The 23,841-nt window shown below is 42.5% G+C and overlaps 3 protein-coding genes and 1 pseudogene across 12 annotated transcripts; all 4 read right to left on the reverse strand.

Moving 5' to 3' along the window:
• Positions 1 to 380: 380 nt before the first annotated feature.
• Positions 381 to 3,605, reverse strand: LOC105055670 (pentatricopeptide repeat-containing protein At5g15340, mitochondrial). Its single transcript, XM_073246652.1, has one exon. It carries the CDS (start codon positions 3,236 to 3,238, stop codon positions 1,178 to 1,180), a length of 2,061 nt encoding a protein of 686 aa, XP_073102753.1. The 5' UTR covers positions 3,239 to 3,605; the 3' UTR covers positions 381 to 1,177.
• A 907-nt stretch (positions 3,606 to 4,512) lies between these two features.
• On the reverse strand, positions 4,513 to 13,073 carry LOC105055671 (receptor-like serine/threonine-protein kinase NCRK). 10 transcript variants are annotated; one of them, XM_073246655.1, is made up of 11 exons: positions 11,736 to 12,006; positions 11,525 to 11,653; positions 10,428 to 10,555; positions 10,123 to 10,242; positions 9,688 to 9,795; positions 9,177 to 9,440; positions 8,654 to 8,895; positions 7,504 to 7,803; positions 6,665 to 6,901; positions 5,868 to 6,095; positions 4,513 to 5,009 (listed from the first exon to the last, which is right to left on the reverse strand). In XM_073246655.1, the coding sequence occupies exons 3-11, from the start codon at positions 10,495 to 10,497 to the stop codon at positions 4,698 to 4,700; spliced, it is 1,881 nt and encodes a 626-aa protein (XP_073102756.1). In that variant the 5' UTR covers positions 10,498 to 10,555; positions 11,525 to 11,653; positions 11,736 to 12,006; the 3' UTR covers positions 4,513 to 4,697. The 10 variants fall into 10 exon arrangements, with proteins under 10 accessions (XP_073102756.1, XP_010935889.1, XP_073102760.1 ...); XM_010937587.3 differs by lacking the exons at positions 11,525 to 11,653; positions 11,736 to 12,006 and adding an exon at positions 12,615 to 13,073; XM_073246659.1 differs by lacking the exons at positions 11,525 to 11,653; positions 11,736 to 12,006 and adding an exon at positions 12,480 to 12,498.
• Positions 13,074 to 13,932: 859 nt separating this feature from the next.
• On the reverse strand, positions 13,933 to 14,463 carry LOC140852910 (PRA1 family protein B2-like; annotated as a pseudogene).
• A 1,886-nt stretch (positions 14,464 to 16,349) lies between these two features.
• LOC105055672 (E3 ubiquitin-protein ligase WAV3) lies at positions 16,350 to 21,145 on the reverse strand. The gene is made up of 2 exons (XM_010937591.4): positions 20,741 to 21,145; positions 16,350 to 18,469 (listed from the first exon to the last, which is right to left on the reverse strand). Exons 1-2 carry the CDS (start codon positions 20,963 to 20,965, stop codon positions 16,556 to 16,558), a joined length of 2,139 nt encoding a protein of 712 aa, XP_010935893.1. The 5' UTR covers positions 20,966 to 21,145; the 3' UTR covers positions 16,350 to 16,555.
• Positions 21,146 to 23,841: the final 2,696 nt, after the last annotated feature.

Raw genomic sequence — 23,841 nt, forward strand, 5'->3', positions numbered from 1 at the left:
GAGGAGATAGAGAAGATTAAAGGGAAGGGGAAGCCATCGAAGAGCTGCCCCCACAGAGGAGGAGGAGACGCCATCAGTAGCCTTCGGTGCTTGCTCGCTCGTTGAATTAGGTTAGCATACCGTGCAACATCCAAAATAACATGCTTTCATGGAGAGCACCCGAACGGAACCACCATCCTGCAGAGGCATAGCTAGTTACCAACATGATTCCATGACCGTTCCTAAAGCAGAAGTTGCACATTTAGATGTAAACGGATGATGATTTGCCATTAAATTGGGTTGGGGTGGGGGGCGACAAACTCGTATTTTTTTTCTAGCTCTTAAACTTCATAGTTCGAATATAAATGGATGCAAACTCCATCGGTTTTAAGACTCCTTAGTGGAAAAATGTGAAAGACAAACAACATAAGATTGACAACAACATCGGCAGCAAAATTTGGTGTCAGATTATTATACACATTTATGGATAAAAATCAACATAAACATGCAAGGAAAAAAGAAAAACAATTTTCACTTCTCAGCAATTGACTAGATGTATGCTCTAGGGAATGGATGCTAGAACCTCAACCGAACCTCTCCACCATAGGCAAACTTGTCATAACCCATCTTTGACACCGATAAACCCTCGACAAGCCGATTTTGCATCATTAATTTACATGGAGTTTTTAAATTGTCCATGAGGATTCATTTTAGATGCTGCTGACGGCTACCTTGGGTGCTAATCCTGATCTTCTTCATATCCATTACTTCCCCGGACAACAAAACCAATTGCCATAGCACTGATGAGATGCCCTTGGAACAATTTCCTCGTCCCAACCGCAGGCTTCTCCATCTCTACAAATCCGCATCACGTCAAATGTCAGATTATCCAAATAACCCTAAATCGATAATGCTTGACTTGATTATATCCATGACATGTTCCGATGTTGGTTAGCGAGGGAAAGGAAACACAACAATCAGAACCTCATTCTTTCCTTCAAACTGGAAATATGATGATGGTGAATGTTTGTGGCAGGAAGGGTTCCTCCTCTCCTGCTAATATGCCGATGGATGAAACTAATCACCAGCAACTTCCATCTCTTGATGAAACAGGCATCATAACCGAGTTAGAGAAGAAGTCGAAGCAATCCCATATGCCTCCTTGAGTAGGATGCTTGGGCGAAGAACACAATCCCGGTCACCAATAATCTGAACAGGAGCATGCACCTTTCCTAAAGCAATGGAAGCGATTTCGGTCTCTGACAATGACCTCCCTTCCGAAAATGTCAGAGATCAGCTTTATTACTGCATGGCAATCTGTGCAGATACGAAGATTCTTAAAGATGCGCAGAGGCAGACCAGGCCTTGTGCTGATCAGACCAAAACATATTGCAAGCTTCTCACTGTGAACTAACAGAGCCTGTTCTCGCTCCTCCCAATTTTCTAAGTAATTATCCATGGCACGGGGAATCTGAGAGGCCACATCTGGGACATACCCAGCCATCCGCAACCTCTGAACCACTTCATCCAACATGGCATGCACCTCTCGTGCCTGTGGGTGTGATTTGTCCCCAGCACTAAATTGGTGCACTTGTCCATTGACTTCGATAAAACTAATACCGGGAGCCTTCCTAATTCCTTTCCTCCTCATTGCCTCTCTAAGACCGTCGGCCTCGAAATGCCTTCCTGAAGATGCATACATATTTGACAGCAGCACGTGGTATTCGGTGTTATGTGGGTCCATCTGCACCAGCTCCTCCATCAAGCGTCTTCCTAAATCTAGCTTTCCATGAAGACTACAGGAGGCGAGGAGGGAGCCCAATACAACCTCATTAGGGAGGACGGGCATTTCCCTGACCAGAGCCTCTGCTTCCTCTAACCGTCCTGCCCTGCCCAGGAGGTCCACCATGCAAGCATAATGCTCGACCTTGGGTTTCAATCCGTAAACTGTGCCGAGTTCGTGAAAAAACTTCTCACCTTGTTCTACAAGACCAGACCGGCTGCATGCACTCAGAACGCCAACAAAGGTGATATCATCTGGCTGCAATGCTTCTTCTGCGACCATTCGGGAAAACAATTTTAGCACCTCAGCAGCCATTCCATGCATTGAGAGCCCACTCAGCATCGCATTCCAAGCAACCAGATTTCTGCGGGGCATTATTTCGAACAAACGACGAGCAGTGTCTATCCTTCCGCACTTTGCATACATGTCGACCAAAGCGGTGCGCACCATGAGAAGATGACCGTCGCTAAAAAGACCTGTTTTTGTGAAGTGGGCATGGATCCAACGTCCAACAGTTAGATCTCCGGCCTGAGAGCATGCCGAGAGGAGAGAACACAAGCTAATGTGGTTGAGATTTCTTACTGAAATATCCAAGAAGAGCATCTGAGAAAGAAGGGATAGTGCTTCTCTGGGAAGCCCAGCTTCGATACAGCAGGCGACCATGACCGTCCACGAGACCTCATTCTTCTGGGGCATTCGGTCGAACACCTCCCGCCCGCTGGCAAGTCCCTCCCGCCGCAGGGCACCCGAGAGGAGGACGGTCCAGGAAACGACCGTGGGGCAGTGCATCTCGTCGAAGAGGCGGCGAGCGTCGGGCATCCGTCCGCACTTGGCGTAGGCGTCGATGGCAGCGTTGCGGGCGGGGACGGAGAAGGGGAGACCGAGTTTGAGGAAGAGGAGGTGGGCGGAGGCGGCGGCAGCGGGGTGGCCAAGGCGAGCGGAGGCGGAGAGGAAGGCGAGGAGCGTGACCACGTCGGGGGGGATGGCGGCGCGGCGCATGGCGCGGAAGAGGCGGACGGCGCGGGCGGGGAGGGCGGCGTGGGAGGAGATGAGGGCGGTCCAGGCGACAGGGGAGCGAGCGGAGGTGGGGAGGAGGTGGTGGAAGGCGCGGAGGGCGGCAGATGGGGGGCCGGCGGCGGCGTACATGTGGAAAAGGGCGGCGGAGAGGGAGGGGAGTAGGAGGAGGGCGGACTTGAGGAGGGCGGCGTGAAGCTGGCGTCCGAAGGAGGGAGGGGAGTGTCCCAGAGCGCAGGAGCGGAGAAGGGAGCGGTAGAATGGGATTGGATCCGAATACGAATTTGGGGCTGGGATTGATCCATGGTAAACCATTCCGACATGGAATGGAACAAAAGACAAGATTTCTAAGGGGACCTCACTCTCTCGTACGCGTGATCTCGAAACGCTGCCATGCAACAAAAGAGAAAGAGAGGCTTTTCGCTCCACCGTAACACCAGTAGCACCACCACCTCCGTACATAAATTCCCTCCGCCAGGCCCAAAAGGTGGTGGAAGCCTGTCGATGGATGTTCGAGTCCCAAACATAAAACTTGTTCTCACCTTTAAAATGAGTTTTAGTTGTTTTATTCCTTTTTCCTTAATTTTATCGTGGATTTGGACAATGGTCATCGGGGCCTATATTCATCTCAACTAAAGACATCCCAACAAGACAGGGTTTTCCCCTTTTCTGAATAAGAAAGTAGAGGGCGTGATTTTCTCTAAATCTGAATGTATGTGGACATGCCTAGATCTCTGCGATCTTCCCAAACTACTGCTACTACTAGTTTTATTTAATTTAACTTCCTGTTTAGTTTTCTTTTTATAATGGGAACCTGCCGTGTTTTCGTTTTAATTATGGATGGCTTGTTCTTGCTATATGCCCCTTGCTGCCTGCAAAATTGATATCAAGGTTCGTCGGTATAGTCCCGTGTTCAAGCTTCCTCGCCTTGCATCTCGTTCGTATTTGGCTTTTCTAATTAACCATACAATCTATTGTTTGATTTTCAAAAAAAAAAAAAAAAAAAACAAAATTCCCTCATCATACAACGATACTTTGATTCTTCGGTGATTGACCTGGATGCAGTCTCATTTAACTTTCCTGTGAGAATCGATTAATTTGCGGGAAGATGGTGAATCTGTAACGGCCTGCATGGATTTCATGTGTGATGCCAGCTGGCGGTGTGTTTCAGGAAAAGAAAAATGGCTAACAGACGTCGGACTGTGGGAGCCTTCGATCCGTCTGACTTGGTGGTTGTTTTACCCACCCAAGACAGGGGTCACCTACCACTAGCAATCGGCAGGCCGCATTCGGCCAGTTGCTCTGTCCGTCCGACCGACCGACCGTCCGATACTGATGATGACGATAATTTCCCAAGCACGGCTAGCCTTCACATCACCATCGGCTTCAAATTACTCGAGAACCAAGCATTCAGATGCTCTCTGGCCTATGCTTTCTGCTCGCATCTACCTCTCTGACTACTTGGATCACCTACCCCTCATTCGGGTGGGTCCCCCTCTGTAAACTTAATGAATAATAGCGTATTTCAGCTGGACTTGTTCTTCCCCATGATTCGGTGCTTAAAATGGGATATCCAAACAATTCCACCCCACAGAAACATAAAAGACATCGATAATTATATCCGGGTGCATCATCACTATTTTGCACAGAATTGATGGTTGCGATGTTAAGGAAAAAAGCAAAAATGATGGAAAATATCTGGGGCGTATTCCTTCGTACCACTTAGCGAGAGGCAATTTTCCCATCATCTCCTTGATATCTCTGTAGTCTGTACATAAGTGTGGAATGTAATGCAAAGCAAAAGCATTTCAGAAGATCACAGACCAAACAAATTGTAGCAGAACTTCATTTCTGCTCACATTTGCTCAAAATCCTATGCTTCATTTTGCCTGAGGATACTCTTTCTGCCACTTCAAGCTATTCAGAGTGACTGAACATTCGCCTGCATGAATGATTCAAAACGGGGCTCTGTCAGGTCCACAGTCTCTTCATCGGATGACCGTCGATTTTGAACATTTGAAGTGAGGAGGATAAGTCTCTCCATATACTCTGCTGCAAGAACCATCTCGGTGTTCTTCTGGTGGTCCTCACAGAGGTTTCGATCGATTGTTATTGGCAACGAGCACCGAGCATGCCATCTCTCTGAAGCTGCTCGACTTGGTTCTAGTCTTTCAACCGGACCTTGTGATCTCTCAATACCAGTAATAACCTTGATGCCGGAAGAAGATGTGCTCTGTATGGTACCAAGACAAGAATGTAAGCATACACATGGTATTACACGATTGCCTCATAATAATAGAACCGATAAGTGTATTGGAAGCACTCTATTAATGAAATCTTGAACAAGCCAATTCCCCCATGATTTTTCTGTGACAAACCTTAACTAAAATGGGTGCAGTATGTGCTTCTATGAGTACCAAGCCCACAGCTAAAAGCAGTTCTCCATGGACATGCATAAAGATATAACATAAAATGACATCAGAATGCTAATAACAGAGACCATTGTAAACATAATTTGAACAAATGCCAGGGTATATGTGATTTTGTTATGAAGCTTCTGCGGGGTCAAAAGTTACAAGCCTGAAGTGCCATGCATTTCCCTCCCATGGGTAGGAGACTGATGGAACCTGACAAAAACCATGCTATGCTAGAACAGCAACATCTTGAGCATAAGCTGGCTTACAGCAGTTAACTACATTCAGTCACTGACTAGATTTCCATAATAAAGAAGACATTCTGTCATAATTCCACTGGTTATGTAGAGTTTGAAAACATCTTTCTATTCCTGTATATGCTTTGTCCCCATTTTTTTCCTATGAACTACAAACCATGAGATCAGAAAATAAAGATTTCAGGAGAAATCAAAGAAAACCAAAACATAGATAAAACCTCAGGAGAGATCATAAAACTAATCAGGATAATGTATATGAAACAAGAAACAGTAGTTCATTTATAATGTGCGAACACCACGGCAATCATTGCAGCAATGCATTTGGAAAAATGTTAAGAGAAGGTTAAAACAAACTCCCTCTCTCTCTCTCATATCCTATAGGCAAGATTCTGAAGAAATGATCAGATAAAGTACACTTACCATAAAAAAACTTGTAGGGATGTTCCTCCTCTTAGACTTGTGAGGAGTAATAGTTGAGAGGATTTGAACAACTTCACTCATGGTAGGTCTCAATTCTGGATCCCACTGCAGACATTCTCTGGCCAAATGAGCCATTATTTGAATCTCTTCTTCTGGGAACTTTCCTTTTAGAAGAGGGTCAGGTAATTCTGACACAACTAGCTTATGATCACGCAACCTAGCTGTTGCCTGCATAAATGTTGTGAAGTAATTAAAGCATATTTGCTCATAGGAAAATTGATTCATCTTGAACCAAGTGCAAAATAACATCAAACAGCCTGCCTTTTGAGGCCTCTGATGAAAACCTAATTGAAGTTTCAATCTTAATGGATGCCTTTTCTGCCCCAGTGGCCTATCGATTTCATTGATGAATGAAAGTGAAGCAGTAAAAATAGTTAAACAGGACTATTGATTTTATTGATGAAACAGTTTGAATCTTAATGGAGGCCTCTTCTGCCCCAAGAGGCCTTTTCATGCGATGAAACCCTAATTGAATTTTCAATCTTAATGGAGGCCTCTTCTGCCCCGAGTGGACTATTGATTTTATTGATGTATGAAAGTGAATCAGTAAAAATAGTTAAACAGGCAGTAGGATTTAACCTCAAGAGAGTACATTTTACAAATCTAATCTTAAAATCCATAATAAGGGTAAATGACATAGTTCAATCTGTTCAAGGCATGATAAAGTTCATGTTTAAGCGGGAGATGCTATAGCGTTTCTTCAAACTCAAATAGTCCCAGATGGTCAAGAAGATTACCCATATCACAAGGCTCTCATCACCCTTGTTTGATGATTTGTGGATCGCTTGCCGCCCAGTGATCAATTCCAGGATAACCACTCCAAAACTGAAAACATCTGACTTCAGTGAAGCCTTTCCTACAATAGCATATTCAGGTGCAAAATATCCAAATGTCCCCAGCATTCTTGCTGGAGAACTGGAACAACTAGTAAGATCATCAGCCATTAGGCGTTTGGCCATACCAAGATCAGTTATCTGCATGCCAAAATGAAAATGAATCAACAAAAACCTAATACATGCACACTGGTTACACTAAAGCTAGCATTTAGAATTGGTATTGGTATTCAAGTCCAATGCGCAATCCAAATTTCACATGGCATTCCAAAAATTAACACTCAACTTAGCAGATAGGTCTATGAGGCATGTACTCCTAACTTTAGTCAAAAAGATGTTTTTTGTTGTAAAACCAAAGTTATATGTCCTTCCAACCTGATGCATGAATGTTCTAATTCATCCATTTTTCCCACATCAACTAACCAATTTTTCCACTGCGTGGCTGCTTTTTTCTCTTGCCGGGTGGCATTTCAATTATGTCAATGGTGAAAATTTTTTTTAAAAAAAGATCTGATGCCACAACTTTATTTCCTTTTTTTGAGTGTCATACCATTATATTTCCCATAAAAACTCAAAATTGAGAGATGATCCAAAAGGCTGCTATTAATGCAAGGATTTCCATATTGTAACAATTGTAAGACAACAAGACTTTAAAAAATAGATGAACGGCACAACAACACCATAGAAAACTTGAAGTGTTTTTGTGCTAGGTTCTAAGAATCTTAGATACTCTAGATGTGTACCTTAGCTCTGTACTTGTCATCTAAAAGAATGTTGGTGGACTTGATGTCTCGATGCAAAATCCTAGGAGCAGCTGCTTCATGTAGGTATTCCAAGCCCCTTGCAGCTCCAATCGCAATCTGTACACGTGTCTCCCAGTCCAACGGATCTTTCTCATGTGCTGCATCCAGACAATCTCGCAAATTACCATTGGACATGTACTCAAATACAAGGAGTCTCTCAGATTGCTTCCCTTGGGACTCCGAGCAATATCCAAGCAACGGCACCACATGACAATGGTTGAGCCTTGATAACAATTCAATCTGTGTAAAGTGTTGTAAAATCATGAGTTAAAATATTTTGAAGGTTGCTATTAATTTGATGATTTAAACCCTAAAAGTTCAAAAAAATCAGTAGAGAACTCAATATTATTTTATGTTACAAGTTTTATTTCTCACCTACTTTGCTGTTATCCTTGGATAATCATCTTTTTGACTGGAAAAGGAAAATGAGAAATTATGTGTGGATACTGAAAAATGAGTAGAAATCTGAGCAGGCCAGCTTGATGAAAGAGGTTGGGGTTGTGGGGAGGGGGGGGGGGTGTGGTTCAGGTGGTGAAGTACAGTTGCAGTTTTCTCATAAAACTATTTTGATAATAATTTTTTATACAATTGCATAAGGAAGAGAATCAACAGAAAATAAGCAGCAAAATGTGAAACTAAGGGAAACTTGCTGGATCACAGGGTGCCACAGACAAAAAATAGATCACCAGTATTGGAGGTGAAAAATGAATAGAATGAAGGTAGTTTTGTTGTGCTCATTAGAATTAAAGGAGACAATAAGTTACTAGATCTATAAGAAATTAGAATAAAGGTAGCTTTGTTGTACTCTAGGGTGAAATACAGTAGCAGTTTTCTCATCAAACTATTTTGATAATAATTTTCCGTACAATTGGATAAGGAAGAAAAGCAAAGGAAAATAAGTAGCAAAATGTGAAACTAAGGGAATCTTGCTGGATCACAGGGTGCCACAAACAAGAATAGATCACCAGTACTAGAGGTGAAAAATGAATAGAATGAAGGTAGCTTTTTTGTACCCATTAGATTTAAAGGAGACAATGGGTTACTAGATCTATAAGAAATTAGAAAAGTGAGAGCAGCATTTGAGGAACACCTCGGACAAAAACTCAGAGTCTGCTTCTGGCCATCCAAGTGATCTTAGTCTCTTTACAGCAACAACTCTTCCATCTTTGAGGTGACCACGGTAAACATTGCTGCTCCCTCCAATCCCTATTAGATTAGCACTTGAGAATTTATTGGTTGCTTGCTCTAATTCAACATAGGAAAATTGGACAATGGCTCCAAGGAAAGTTCCTCTTTCACTTCCAAACACCCAGAAAAGCCTGCGTATGAATCCTGCATCAAAAACAAGATTTAACGTTAGTCCTAATACATCATTTGGATGCAGAGTATCACACTTCAAAGAAGCAGAAAAAATATATTAACAGAGTTTTTGCCGGTCTTCAAAGTTACAGATTAGACCAGCAGCAAAAGTCAATAGAAAAAGGCTTAGCTAGAAGGTTATCTGAATCTTTCACCATCTGATGTTATTTGAATTGTTTATGTTTTGATGTAGGGTCCATGTATGAGTTAAATGTGTACATCTTAAAGAAGTTGGGCAAAAAAACACATGTTACCTGTAAGTCCATCGAAACCAGTGTTGTTCTTGGCCTGACATTGTGGAAATGAAGTAGATCGATGGTTTATTAAGTTGGTCATGCTATTCCAACTTGTGTTTTTTTCAGATGAAAATGATGGTGATGGCAGAGAAAATTGATCCTTGCGATAGAAATAGCATGCAATGGAGGTGAGAAATGCAATAGTTGTGAACGCAACACAGAGTAGGAGAATGACCACAACACCCTTGTGAGATAAGTGCTTCGTTGCACCTGTAGATGTCCCTGCAGAACACAGATAAGGCATAAAAAGTTCTTTAACACATGTCTGATTAGATTTAAAAAATATGGCCATAACTTACAGCCCAGAAATATATTTATGTCACAGGCAGTCTTCACTAAATGAACCGTATGGCCACCTGCTAATGTAATTGCATGTCTCTTCTATTATATTGCTGTCTGAAAAAAGTTCTTATGTAGATCAAGCATAATGAAGGAACTGTACATTCTTTTCCAAGGACAAGAATTCTACCAGATGTGCAATTGCAGGCAGTAAAACAACTGGCAGGATGGATGTTTCCTGGGCTTTGAGAAGTCCCCTCTGATGCACATGAGCAATTCCATACTCCATCTGGGTTTCCTATTTCACAAGCCACAAAATCCAAATTCATGAAATAATGATCCTTGTTGTGGTAGGATAATCAAGGCATGTACTATGAAGAACATATCGTTATTCAAAACAAGATGACAATTTAACTTTCATGAATGAATTAGCAGCACATTGAATTTGATGTTGTTCGTAAGTATGAAATGAGACAAGCAGCCGTATAATTGATTATTATTTCACATTAACATAGAAAATATTACAACAATAGGCTAGCACAAGGTTACATATGAGAAAGGTGGTTATCTATTTTCAGTTGTACTAAAAAACTTTGGGGCAAATGACAAGAGGCTGGATTGGTACCCTGTACGCAATCACAGGATGTAGAGCAATTAGATGCAGTAGTGTAGTTCAGTGCGCCTAGAGGACCACCAGCACATAAGCATGTCCACTTTAATGTGCTTGATTCCCCTAAATGATTCTCTGTAAAAATTATAGACAAAAAATGAAATGGAAACCTCAATAAAGTTAACAGCACATAATGAACAAAGCAAAAACGGGGCTTAAATGATGACACTCCATTTACAGATTATCATCTAACTTCATATAAAGATTAAATGTATATGAATAACGTTTTTTATGACTGCAACAGCCAAATCAAAACTAACCACAGGAAATGAATCGAAACCAAAAGAACCAGCCGACACAAAGGATGGCAACTTTGAAATGTAGCTCCATTAGCTTCACAGGTCAGACCCCAAATTGAAGAGACGTCCAAGGCGTCAATTTTTGTTAACTGGTTGTCACAGAGAAAACAAGAGACAGTAAAAATGAATCCATATCCACAAATTATCTATAAAAATATGAATTTCCAGTCAGTCTATAATCTTTCAGTTGAGAAACAAAAACAAGCAAAAGCTATTAGTAATTTCAGAATCATGAGAAGCATGGTGAAGTATACTGGTCAAAATCTTTTAAAATATTTAGATGGTCTCTGACCTAAATGTTTGTAATCTCATACTTCCATACACATCAAAGGTAAGCCTTAAATCTATGTCCGCTCATACAAAGAAAGATGATGACTGAAAAATAAAGGTATGGAATAGAACAAAGCATATATTGAGCAATTAACTAACGGTCCCCGCAAATCTAGAGAAGGAAAACAATATCTCATTTAATATATGCACTAGCACACTGAGCAAGAAATAGGATTGGAAAAAGCAAACAGGCATATTAACAGCATTTAGATATACAAAACCGAATTGTGCTGCTACCAAAATAATACACACCAAGACAACCAAAAAGGTTTTGTTTTTTAGCTTATTCAAATTATTATCAAAATTTAGAGTAGCACCAAGCTCGCTGTGGTCACGCCTTGAACAACCCAACGGGCAGCCTTATCGTATATATGACCAGAAATGCATATGGTACAAATAAGGACAATCCTTGACCGCTAGAGGCGTCCTGATAAAACACCGGATTCGAGCACATAACATTTAATTGTTTTCAAGTATTGCTCTGGATTTTTTTAAAAAAAAAAAGAAAAAAAAATATAAAAAACCTTACAAGTCGCTCCTCAAGAACTCTGGTTCAGTCGAGAGGAAGAAATGGACCAGTGATTGCAATACACATGGAACTAGACCAGCAGATGCTGTGATTTATTGGTTTCAGGTGAAGCATCATCATCAGCATCGCAATCAGAAAGAATAATATCAAGAGTTCTGAAAAACCGACATGCGGAAGCTTGCCAAGAGAAGCAGTGCACCTTTAGAAGCGCCTTCGACTTGCCATAAATCGGATGGTTTTCAAGTGCCACCCAAATCCAACGACAACAAACGAGTCGGCCACTAGCCACGAAGGCTGCAGCGACAGAGATCGATTGCGATATCGGACGCTGATGAGGACAAAGCTACAACAATCAGAGGGAAGAAAAAATTGTGCAGTATCCACCACTCTGAAAGCAACCCTTTACGAACCAGATAAAGACCGGCGACCTATCCCAGTATTATATACCAAAGAATAGTCCAGGTGATGAAGGTTGATGGAGAACCGTCACATTCTAGCTTTTACTCGTCTCGGCTTGGATTTCTTGCTGCTGACTTAGGAGTAATTCCTACTTCTCCTAACCATCTACCTCAAAAGCGTTAAGCAGAGATCTAGAGCCGCTCCCTGAACTCTAAAATTTTTTTTCCTGATCTTTGAAAAAAGAAAAAAAAAAAGGACCAGAGATGGAAAGGTTTCAAACGTTCGAATGCGCTGACGGTTACTTCGCTTTTTTTTGTGGGGGGGGGGGGAGAGGTGGGGGGTTAACAACGATTACTTTGCTTTAAAGCACACTTCTGTGCTGACGTTTACTAATTAGCACTTAGTTGTTTATTTGAGTTTTATTTGTTATTATGATTATTTATTTTCCGGCCCCACGGAGCGTCCGTGTCGGTGATACGTGGACTCTCCAAATCCAGTACCTACACTCCGGTCCGCCCTCAGGACTATTTATTTTGAAACGGAACGCTAACGGTCGGGAATCAAAGGAAATAAAAAAGGCGGGGGTGTACTTATCAAATAAAAGATGCCCTATTGATGCGTGAAGAATCGAATACAATGGAGGAGGAACATAAGGTATGGAAGGGCAATCATATTAATTTGGGATGGGATATCATTGCATCCGGAGACGATGATGCCATCGCGAGTTCATTTGATGATCGAGAACGAAATTTTACCCCTCGCGTTGCGTTGCGTCACGTCACGTCACTAGGAGCAGAATAATATAACGGCAAGGAATGAAGTGAGTGGGGAACTCGAGATATAATACTTGGACAAAACAAAAAGACGAATTCGACGGATCCGATCCCTACCTGTCCTGTGGGCTGAGCTGAGGGCGTTGTGTAAGCCCCTCTTCAGTCAATCTCGCGACCACAGCAGAAGAAACGGTGATCGATCCCCCCCCCTCTCTCTCTCTCTCTGCCTCAGTGTCGGTGGCAGCGGTTTGAATCCGACGGCTTTGGTTTCAGAGTGCTTTTCTCCTCTTTTTTTTTTTTTTTTTTTTCTTCTAGTGGGTGAGGAGCGGGATGATGGAGGAGGGAACCTAGGACTAGGGTTTTAGGGTGGGACAGCGACAGAGGGATCCGAAGGAGTGGTGGGGTTGAGGAGGCATTTTAGATGGCTGGATCGATCTCGGTCGATGAGAAAGTAATTAATAGATGGGGATAGGGCCGCTGGGCAGGCCAGGCCACATTTCAATCAGGGAGAAATATGGGGTAAGAGAGAGAGAGAGAGAGAGAGGGGTAGAGATGGGAAGAACGCAGAGGAGGATGGCAGGTGGGGGGTTTACGTTGGGATTGATTGTGCTAAGATCGAGAAGCAGATGAATGGAGAGTCAAGTCGAAGACATTAATAATTATTAATCATCTCAAAGATATTTAAGAATAAACAAAGAAAGGAGTCACTACATTCTCTCTCTCCTCAATTGCATTTTGGGGAGACGACGACGGACGCGCACACCTGTCCATAAGAAGGCAGCGACGAAACGGTGGCTGTCGGCGGCTGCTACCATCGGCAGCTGGACGCTCCCCCGACAAATGACCGCCAAACGTGGTTCTGATGCGCCATGTAAGATTTTATTGCCCATGCAAGGCTCCAGTGGATCCCAAAAATGCCGGATCGGATACACCAACGACGCAAGGAGCGGATGGGCTGAGCTCGCATCCGGACTCGGCAAACGAGTTGGCATTCCTCATGGCGCACGTGAGGGGTAAGGGGATCACATGGATGGAATGATATGTTTTCATTTCCCACGGATGTCACCGGCGCCTATCTTGTTAGAATAAATAAAATAATATGAACTAAATAATAAAAGGGCCAAGCCCAATTAGATCTCTCTTAGAGACGTTTTTTTTTTAAAAAAAAAAAATTGCTTACATGCATCACCAATTTGGCTGTGCACGCAGCCAGTCCATGCACCGATATTTAGAGAATGTTTGATTAGGGTAATTGAGATATAGAATGAAAATTAGAATGAATAATTTTTATTTCAACTATTTAGTTGAAAAAAATTTTATTTCGATTTTCATTTCAGAGAGAAATGAGAATGATCTATTCTTTCCGTAATCAAATTCAAATTTATCTTAATAGAGTCAAAATCTCGTTCCAGTGGAATGAGATTAAAAAAAAAAATTAACGATCGAAAATAAGAAAGACAACGAGGATGGTGAGGAGGATGAGGGCATCAAGGATTTCGCAATTGGAGAAAATACGGCCAAAGATGATGAGTGGTGGATTGACAGGGCAGAAGAGATAGAGAAATCACTAGATGGCAAGAAAGAGGGAGAGGAGGACGAGGAGGGAGAAGGGGTGGGAGAGGAGGGAGAGAGTGAGGACGGCGGCGATCAGGGTGAGTTAGTTGATGCGGAAGTAGGAAAGGTTCTTGTAGATATGGGAGGCGATGTCAGCGAGAGAATCCGATCAAGAGAAGGTAGAGTTGTCGATAAGCTCCGATCAGGATCGGCGGTTGGCGAGGGAGCGGCGGATAGAGTCGGAGAGGTAGGAAAGGAAGCAGCAGAAGACTAGGGTGGAGATCAGGATAGTGGTGTCAGTGCTGGTAGCGGATTGGGCGGTGGAGAGGGGGAGGATAGGGGACGAGGTGGAGGAGGTGAGGAGGAGAGGAAGTAGTTTGGACCAGTTAATGAATCTTTTATACACACGCATTAATGAAATCTGATTGGTTCAAGTAAAGTATGTAGCTGGGTAAATTTTGAGTTTATAGTTTTTTTTTTTCCTCTTTCTCTAATCTATTTTCATTCATCTAAAGAAAGTCTTTGTGCACCACATGCGATGCTATAATTTTTTTAATAATTTTTTTTAATGATAATTTTTTAATGATAATTTATTATTTATATTTTTTAATAATAATTTTTTTAAAAAAATTAAAAATATTATTATTATATTTAATTTTTATTTAATATTAATTTTTAAAATAATTAATTTTTAATAATTTTAATTAATATTAAAAATAAAAATTTGAGTTGACTTCGATTCTTATTTTCATACGAACCAAACAACAATAACAAGAACCATCCATTCCGATTTCGATCACAAATCAAATATTTTGGATCGTTTAACCATTTCGATTCCAGTTCCAATCCATTTTCATTTCGATTCTAATTTTAATTGCAAATCAAATCCCCTCTTAGTATAATGTATGCAACAATCTCTCCTCCTCCTCCTCCTCCTCCTCTTCTTCTTCTTCTTCTTCTTCTTCTTCTGATAGAAGATGCAACAAATTTTTATTTTTTTGGTAGAAGATGCAACAATCTCTCTCCGAAAAGGGAAGCAGTTATAGTATGCAACACTGGGCCATCGCCTTATGTCGTGAATGGGTGGCACAGAAAACCCACCAGTCCCCTCTCAACCACGTTATGTTCACGTTAGCTAGCCACTTAATCTCGCGGACCAGAAACTCTACTGCCGCCCATCTTCATCAGGAGGTAATTAATTCCTCGTAAAACTTCAACGAAACCAGTTAGTTCACCAAAAGAGGAAGATATCTATCGCATTTTCAAACTAGCCGACCTGCTCCAGCAATCCGGGTCCGGCATCTCCAAATGCTTGCACTGTCAGAAATTACATTTTGATGCAAAAAGTGCATAACTTGTAGAGTTAATGACAGGAAAAAGTGCATTATTTCAGCGTGCCCGATCCCATGCTTCATACAACTTCAATTAGTCATACATATTGCAGTGCCGGTGCAAGGGTGCAACCTCACCTGACACCAACATCGAATTGGTCGTCAGCACTGGTTAAAGCAGGGTCAGGGGTGGCATAGAATCATTTTCCAACTAAAAACATTCGGATTCCTAAGCTGAGCCTAACATGTGTTTGATTGACACCATGACGGTTGTGATTTGACATATAAAATATTATCCGCTTTGATTCATTGATCTCATAATTTTACCTTTCAAAAATAGTCTCACATAAAAAAAAATAACCCCTTCCTATATAAATCAGAATCATCTTGTTTCACAACTAAAACAACTAGTACGGAACTAACCATATCCTCTCTTCTACATCAGAACTGATACAATCATACCACCAAGATGACAACAATCATATGAAATGTTAAGAATAGGAAGCAGATCCCACCTGCTTGATTTTCTCTGGTGTTTCTTTTTCGAAGCATGGAATAAATGCACGTTGTGAGGATATGTTTTCTGCTGTAGATAAAAATATGGATGCTCATTTGCCAATCCTAAAATCCAACCATCAAACTGCCAGGCACAGTGCAGCTGCACATTTTTCTCTTTTCAGTTTGCTTACCAGATCAGAGCCAAAAGACTTTGTCCCGTGAGAAGTGCAGTATGCAGCTAATGCAGGAGGAATAGAAAAGGACCCATAGATTTAAACCATAATTTGCAGAACACATATCATGAGAAGAACACAACCCACAAGGACGTGATATTCCCAAGATCACTAGCTTATACCCCCTCCCTTCTCTTATGTACAGCACCAAAACCAGAGTAAGAGGACAGAAGGCAAAACACGCAGGTCAATACCCTTCACCTTTTCCCCACTTGAACTGAACCATCATCATCTTTCCCACACCGACCCAAACTTAATCATTTACAAGTTAACAATACACCCCAACACCAATGTAATAACCCTCCAAATCTCCTTCTCTTTACCTTCCGCGCTATACCCCCACCTTCCACATTGCCCAAAATCAAGAAGGGGCCAAAAAACAAAAGCAGTCCTAAACAAAAATACCAGGATGAATTCTCCTCTCCTCATAAAACATGTCGAATTACCCTGGCTGCGGTGGTGCCGGGAATGATTTTGCCTGTCGCATCTGTATATTTGGATGCCTAGATGCAGGACTCATTGTTTGGGAACGCTGCAGCATGTCGACCATGGATGGTGTCTGATAGGCTTGCAAGAAGCTGCTATCTGTCGAGTCCCCACGTGTCGTTGCCCTCTGCCATGAGTGTGAGCTCAACCCTGACAGCACATATGCCCGCCCTGATGCTTCATACCTTTGCCAGCTGGCCATTCTTTCTTGCATCTCCCTCAGCTCTGCATCAAGTGCGAGGCACAGCTGGTCCCCTGATCGCACTGCCAGAGATTCTGACAGTATTCTCCGGCGTTCTTCAAGTATGCAGACAGCCTCCGAGAGCTCACCACGCTCAGCGGCAGCCCTCGCTTCAGCCATGGCCTCCGCAGCCAGGAGACGGTTCCTCTGACGATCCACCTCGATCGACATTGTTTGTTCCACAACAATCAACGGCCTTGAGATCTTCACCTCCACGCCTTCCATGTTCACAGTCTCTTTTGACACAGGATCTCTATAGGTACAGCCCACTTTGAGCAACACAGTTTCTTCACCAGCTGGTGGAACATCGACAGACAGCAGAAAATCCCTCTCTTCATCTGCATACAAGTCTCCCACATCAATAGATCCATTATGACCATCATCTGTGACCTGATTGGCATAGCTGCCAGATTTTATGGAGCCAAGGTGAACACTCGGGTGCACACACTCCACGCCGACATGCATCTCTTGCACCACCACACTCAGAAGCCCTCCAATGCACTGTGCAAAAGCATCCTGGATTGTGCCCTCAGTCTCAATGAAAGAGAAGGTCCCACCAGAGGTCTCTGAGATCGAATGCATTGACTCGGAGTCATGGTCAGCACCGAAACCAAATACATGAACAGGTATCTGATGACCTGTGCCACCACGAATGGAGGATGGAACAAGTGATCGATAGTCTGGTTGTGTTGGTTGAGCACCGCCAGAAGTCGGGGTGACCATATATGTATCTTGCCCATCAGAGAGCAAAATGATGCTGCAGACAGGGTTCTTTTCCTTACGATCTTCAATCACTTTCACACCCTTCCTGAGGCCTTCAGCAATGTTAGTCCCACCACCAGATGTCAGCAAATTGATGGCTTGCAAGGCCTGCTGCCGGCCAGATTCAGACATCCTATGAAGGGGAAAGAGCCGGCGAGCAGTTGATGAGAAGGCAATGACAGAAAGCCGGTCAGAGGGCCCAAGATTTTGAATCACAAACCCCATAGCTCGCTTCAGCAATGCAAGCTTGGTACCACCCATGCTGCCACTGACATCAAGCACTGTTACAAGGTCAACAGAAGCTCGAGAGGTTTTCAAGAGGTTAGTGTTCCTGTGGGAATTTCTGCTGCATAGTTGCATCATGGGAGCAAATGGAGCCTTGAGATGGATTAGAATGGTGAAGTTTTCTTCAGAAACTGACTGTTGAATGGCTGAGAATTCTGGGTATGTCTTGATCTCCACCATTCTCATGCATCCATGTTGGATTTCTTCAGCTGTTTCAGCTAAGGATCCCAAAGACTCATCGTCATTGAAGACAGTAGGTTCTGAACTGTGAAAAAGGGGTGTTAGACGATGCTGCCTATTCAAAGACTCAACCCGAGGGAACCGCCGCAGCACATTCACAAACCCATCATCTTGAGGCCAATTAACTGGACTAACTCTGGCTCTTCCATGAGGATACTCACAGGATGTGGGCCCTCCAAAGGGTATCTCCTTCCATTTGGCCCTACAAACTGGGCACACATGATTCCCATGTTTTACATTTGCAGCAATACAATGGAAATGGAAGGTATGCGAGCATTCTGCAGTAAAGAGAGCATAACCATGTCCTGGTTTCATGAAGGCTAGACATATAGCACAAGCTTTCTGAAAAACCAAGAATATATACAGAGCAAACTCAGAAAATGTAAAATTTCAAAGCACATGCACATTAAAACATTAGTATTGAGCAGCTATCAAAGTTATGTGATATAAACAGTGAGTGAGAGCAAGGGCTATTCAAGCACCATGTAAAAAAGAAAAATAATCAGATGCACAAATGAAGGGAGCGGTCGGCAGTGGTGGCAATATCATTGTCAATACAAATTTAGCAAGCCAGCTTTTCTGATTATCATGTTTCACTCAGTTCACCTTACAACAAGATATATACCGGAAAGCAGCAAGTTAACACCCAATAAGGAGGTCAATCAATCTGAAAGATTAGGTTAGAGATGACAATAGTGATGATTAGTTAACAGTTCATCCAAGGTCCAAGTGCTGCTTACCTCTGTTTCCTAACAAACACTGAAGCAATAAAGAACCTATGCTTTTCCAAGAACAACATTAATTCCATTGCTGTCACTTCGATAATGTGCAACAAGAAAAACATCCAGGCAAGCCCTCAATCCATACATTCGCATTTGATCAACTTTCATAAGAAAAGTTTTGAATGTAAATATTGTGTTCAGAGTTGATGTTACAGTTCAATCATACATAACAAAATAAACAAATACATGAACTGTTAGCAGAAACCCAAATGATGCACAAATGAAGAAAAAACAAATTAACATTAGAGGGTTGAGAATTAGAAACACCTAATCAATAACATTAACAAACGAAACAATGAATTAGGAACATAAAATTGGGGAAACAATGGTCAGCAAGACATAAATAATTTGAAAGCAAGGATAGTTAAAAAAGAAAAAAAAGAAAAGCTTGGAAAGAAATGAAATAAAGCAAATAAAACCATGAGATACAAGAATCGCAAAAAACAGTTAAAACTCCACCATGAAACTTGGAAGATCACGTCCTATTTTCTTGATTAAAGCATAGTAAGGAAATACTCAGACAGTTCAGTAGAAGAGTAAAAGATATCTTATAACATCTACATACCAAAAATAATATAATAAATTTCAAAAATTCATGAAGTCAAAGGTTGCAAGAAGTTGCAAAGAAAACAGAAAAATCTTTAACCCTAAAAACCAAAGGACGCACATGTTATTGCAACAGAGAGGGTCATCTGTTATTGCAACTGAAGGATTTATAAACATCATACAAATTGCTTGATTTATTGCTGATCATGCATATCATAGAAAGCCAAAAATTTTTGGCATATAACTTGAGTCAGCTTGGGAAAAAAATAATGAGACACTTAAATTGGTTTCAAACCAACAGAGTAACTGACAATTGCAGAAATCATAGTAGCAAGCACAGCTACCGAGTAACTAATAATAATATATCAGGTGCATATAATCTGAGTATGGTGAACACTAATCCATCAATAACAGCCAATAAAAACATTTGATTTTTTCGGATGACAAGTGCTGTCCCATGAAGGTTAAACGGATATAATTATGGTTATACCAGTTGCTAACTTGTGGTGCAGAAATGATCCATAAATCCAATTTTCTCCTGGGTATATACCCAAGGCCAATATATGCACCATCTTGTGACAGATTTTTTAAATCCTCACGTTAGGATATGCATCCCAAGTTCATGTTACTACCTTCGTGACCTACCCACCAAAAGTAACATAATGAACTGCTCTAGACATGAATGCAAAAGTTGCTCTGATTAGTAGGCAAACTGAAGACCCGGAAAGGGTTCATCAATTCAGTAACTCAACATGCACAAGATTTTTAAGACACAAAAAGCCCACATTGCAAATTCATGTGAAGACCTCATATATGATCTTGCTACTTATTTTAGTTCTTCAAATTAAATCTGTAAAACAGAACATGAACAACAAGCAGAGTAGCTGGAGCAGGAATCTAAATTAGTTTAAAAATCTTGGAACTAGAGAAATACCAAACGATGGGATCAACAAACCCCTTAAGTCTCATCTGTCATATAATTATTAACCTTAACCTCGTCTGACCCACTAGTTAAGACTTAACATGGTCTCCAGTTCTCATTAGCCAATAACCACAAATAATTGATTCCAAAGGAAAGGAGCTACGTTTTTTTATTCAGGCGGAGGTCATGAAAGAAAAGGCCACCTGAAGCAAAAACCCTTTGCCTTCTCTGGGCGGCGGACTGCGCGAACTCAGATAGCAAGATTCCAAACGAATCATAAGCACGACATCATCTTATAAAAGAAACGATTTCAAAAAAAGTTTGCACGAATCGGAGGCAAAAAAAAAAAGCAAAAAATCAAACCTTGGACGATGCGCTGGATTTGGAAAGCCGGAGGCCAGAGGAGGTCGGAGTTGGAGTAGAGGGCATCAAAGCGCGAAAATCAGAAGCCCCCGACGCCGGAGAGACCGCGGTAGGGTCTGAGGATATCCAAGAGTCGGACGGCGAGACGTCGTCGAGAGTCTTCGGGACGTAGACGCAAAGGTTCAGGCCGAGAGCGAGCTTGGCTTTCCTCCATCTGCTTCCCATTTTCGCTGAGACGGAATAGAGAGGTGTCGGATCAGTTCGAAAATCTCTTGGGTGGCTTCATTTAAAAATTCCGACAAGATTTCAATGAAACTGATCGGAAGAGGCCGAGTTTCGAGGGGAGGGGGCAGGGGATCGATCGAGGGCGGATTAAAAATAGAGAAAAAGTTGGAGGTAGAACGACGGAAATGGTTCTCCGAGAAGCGGGTCTAGAAGACGAAATCAGTTGCCGCCGGAAGTGGTTTTCCTCTCGTTAGGCGAGCCGCCATGATCGAGGGTTGGTGGTCGAGAGAGAGAGAGAGCGCGCGAGAGAGGGCCGAGGGGTATGGGTTTTGACCTCGGGAGCAGCTTTTTAGATTTCTGAGGGATTGGGACTTGAAAAAGAAAGAATTTGTTAACTTTTTTCCTCTATTTCCCAAATCACCACTACCATTGACGTTTATTGACGGATAATGCCGACCCCATGACTTGGAGAAAGGGCAGTCATGTGATATTGATCTGGGAAATGGGTAACTTGGAATCGAGGTTGTCCACTGAGAGAGAGGGGAGGGGCGAAGCGTTGAAACGAGACTGAGGTCCCAGTCATCTAAGAAGAAGAAAAGGCATTTGAAAATTAAAAAAATATATAAAAATTAGCTGCCTAACTCCAGTGGTGCTGCTGCTGCTGCTGCTGCTTCTTCTTCTTCTTTTTTATTATTATAACTATTATTTATGATTCATTTTTAACGAGATAGTCAGATCATCGCATCTGAATATCAAACAGTAAAGAGTCGTTGAAGAAAGATCATTCATAAAAAAGAGAGCATAATCGAAAGAGTCGAGAATAAGAATGAGGGCTCATGCCTGTTGAACGGAGGTAGGGTCAACTTGGATCGAACGAAAAAATCAATCGATAGCATCCGATGGCAGCAGAAAAATCTACACCAGAGATAGCTCCGACGAGAATCCTCCGACGCTCATGTCAGTTTTCAGCTCAACAGATGGAAGAGCGAGTTAGACAGAGTTTCGAACTCTGTGTTCTAGAGGGTGCATACCTCCTGGGGATCTTTTCTTACTTTCATTTATAGAAAGAGTAGGATGAAAGATGAAAGAATAGGAAAGCATTCCGATAACGTCCAATCATATGGAGCTGTATAGGGGTATTTTTAAATGGCCCTGTCAGCAGGCATGCCTTTTGTCCAGCGCACCGGTGGTCGCGGCAGCGGACCTTATCGCATGCATATGGCATAAATAATGACTTTGTGATGTCCTATCACGATGCACGGCAGACCGCTTAGAATATGATCTCAGAATGATACAACTTAATGTGACTCGATGGGACTGCATGGTAGCCACACTTGACCGCCAGCTGTTTGGCTGATGTCGATGTCCAAATCGACCACTAGACGAAGCAAGATGAAAAGGATTGGAAGCAGCCCGAGGTGTGTACCCCGCATGCTAGTAGTCCCAAGCTCATCAAGTAGGGTTGGAAAGTCAAGTCGGTAGATGACCGATCTGAAGTATCAGGCACCGCAGGCAGCTGAAGAATCCGATCTCTGGATCAGAGCTGTCGCGATAGGCAAGCACGTCAGTTTTTCACCAATACCATTGGAGAAACAGGTTGGTCTTTGGCCGAGGTAGTCTTTAACTTGGACAATGTCGTCACATCCAGGTGATGTTGAGGTCATACTTCTACCGACCTCAGCTTTCAAACGAGGTCGGCCTTCCGATGAGATCGATTTTCTGGAGACCACAATCTTCTGATGATGTCGGCCCTCTAGTGATCCCAGTTTTGCATTGAGACCGGCTTTATGCTAATCTTCATGATCCGGCTCCACATCAATAGTTTCGCATCGGTATTCTTCCAATGGCATCGGCTTTTACCAAGGTAGGCCTGCAGTTGAGGGTGGTTGATGAGGTCGGTTAAGTGATGTGGATCTATCCCAATACTTGTCCTCCAACTTCTGAGTCCAATTACGAGTCTTCATCGAGTGAAAGGAGTTAACTGATGTATGAGCCCGAATAGCTTTTCCTAACGACCATCCTCGGAAGCTGCACATAGTAGACTTGTTGTTTTGGGGCATGGGTTGCTATTTTGCATAGCATCTCATCAAGTTTGAAGCATGGTGGTTGAGGCGGAGCATGATCATATCTCCACTTCATTTCGGATCAACTGATCCTTGGTCAATCGGAGACAAGCCGACTAACCATAACTTTTTTGTCTGGGTCTGTGCCGCAAACTGAAGCTTATACTTTAGCAGCCTTTCAGCCTTAGCTGGCACGCTAACGATCATCAGACTCCATGGCTTCGTTAAACGGATATTAGCCGAATAACATCGGGTTTCATCTGGATCTGCATCGTGAATTGTAGCTTATACCTCAACGGTCCTTCGGCCTTAGCTGATACGCTAACAGTTGCCAGACTCCACGGCTCCATTAAACGGGCATTAGCCAAATAACGTCGGATTTTGCCTGGGTCTGTGTCGTGAACTGAAGCTTATACTCCAGTGACTTTTCGGCCTTAGCTAGCACGTTAACAGTTATCGGACTCCATAGCTCTGTTAAATGGGTATTAGCTGAATAACTTCGGGTTTCATCTAGGTCTGCACCGCAAACTGTAGCTTATTCTCCAGCAGCCCTTCCGTCATAGCTGGCACGCTAATAGTTGTCAGACTCCATAGCCCCATTAAATGGATATTAGCCGAATAACATCCCATCGGATACCAGTTGACGAGAATGTAGATTGGTCGACTATCAAATGACCAAGTTGCTGACGTCTGGAGGAGTTTTTCGAGTCGGAGGAATATCCCGAGTCGTCTGCCCCCTGTAGTGTCGATCTCACCGAGGCCATGGTCGACTCATTTTGGAGGGGCTTCTTAATGACTTCTTAGGAGTTCTTT

The sequence above is a fragment of the Elaeis guineensis genome, chromosome 12, assembly GCF_000442705.2.
Source record: "Elaeis guineensis isolate ETL-2024a chromosome 12, EG11, whole genome shotgun sequence".
Classification (NCBI taxonomy): domain Eukaryota; kingdom Viridiplantae; phylum Streptophyta; class Magnoliopsida; order Arecales; family Arecaceae; genus Elaeis; species Elaeis guineensis.

What these genes read in the sequence shown, in the direction of transcription:
- LOC105055671 (XM_010937587.3), bottom strand. Translation starts at nt 10,497, where the DNA reads ATGGAGCTACATTTCAAAGTTGCCATCCTTTGTGTCGGCTGGTTCTTT. An exon ending in ATCCTGTGATTGCGTACAGG is followed by an intron (nt 9,796 to 10,122) that starts GTACCAATCCAG and finishes CTTGTGAAATAG; the next exon opens with GAAACCCAGATGGAGTATGG. An exon ending in ATGAGAGCCTTGTGATATGG is followed by an intron (nt 6,096 to 6,664) that starts GTAATCTTCTTG and finishes ACATTTATGCAG; the next exon opens with GCAACAGCTAGGTTGCGTGA.
- LOC105055672 (XM_010937591.4), bottom strand. Translation starts at nt 20,965, where the DNA reads ATGGGAAGCAGATGGAGGAAAGCCAAGCTCGCTCTCGGCCTGAACCTT. An exon ending in AATCCAGCGCATCGTCCAAG is followed by an intron (nt 18,470 to 20,740) that starts GTTTGATTTTTT and finishes TTGGTTTTTCAG; the next exon opens with AAAGCTTGTGCTATATGTCT.
- LOC105055670 (XM_073246652.1), bottom strand. Translation starts at nt 3,238, where the DNA reads ATGTACGGAGGTGGTGGTGCTACTGGTGTTACGGTGGAGCGAAAAGCC.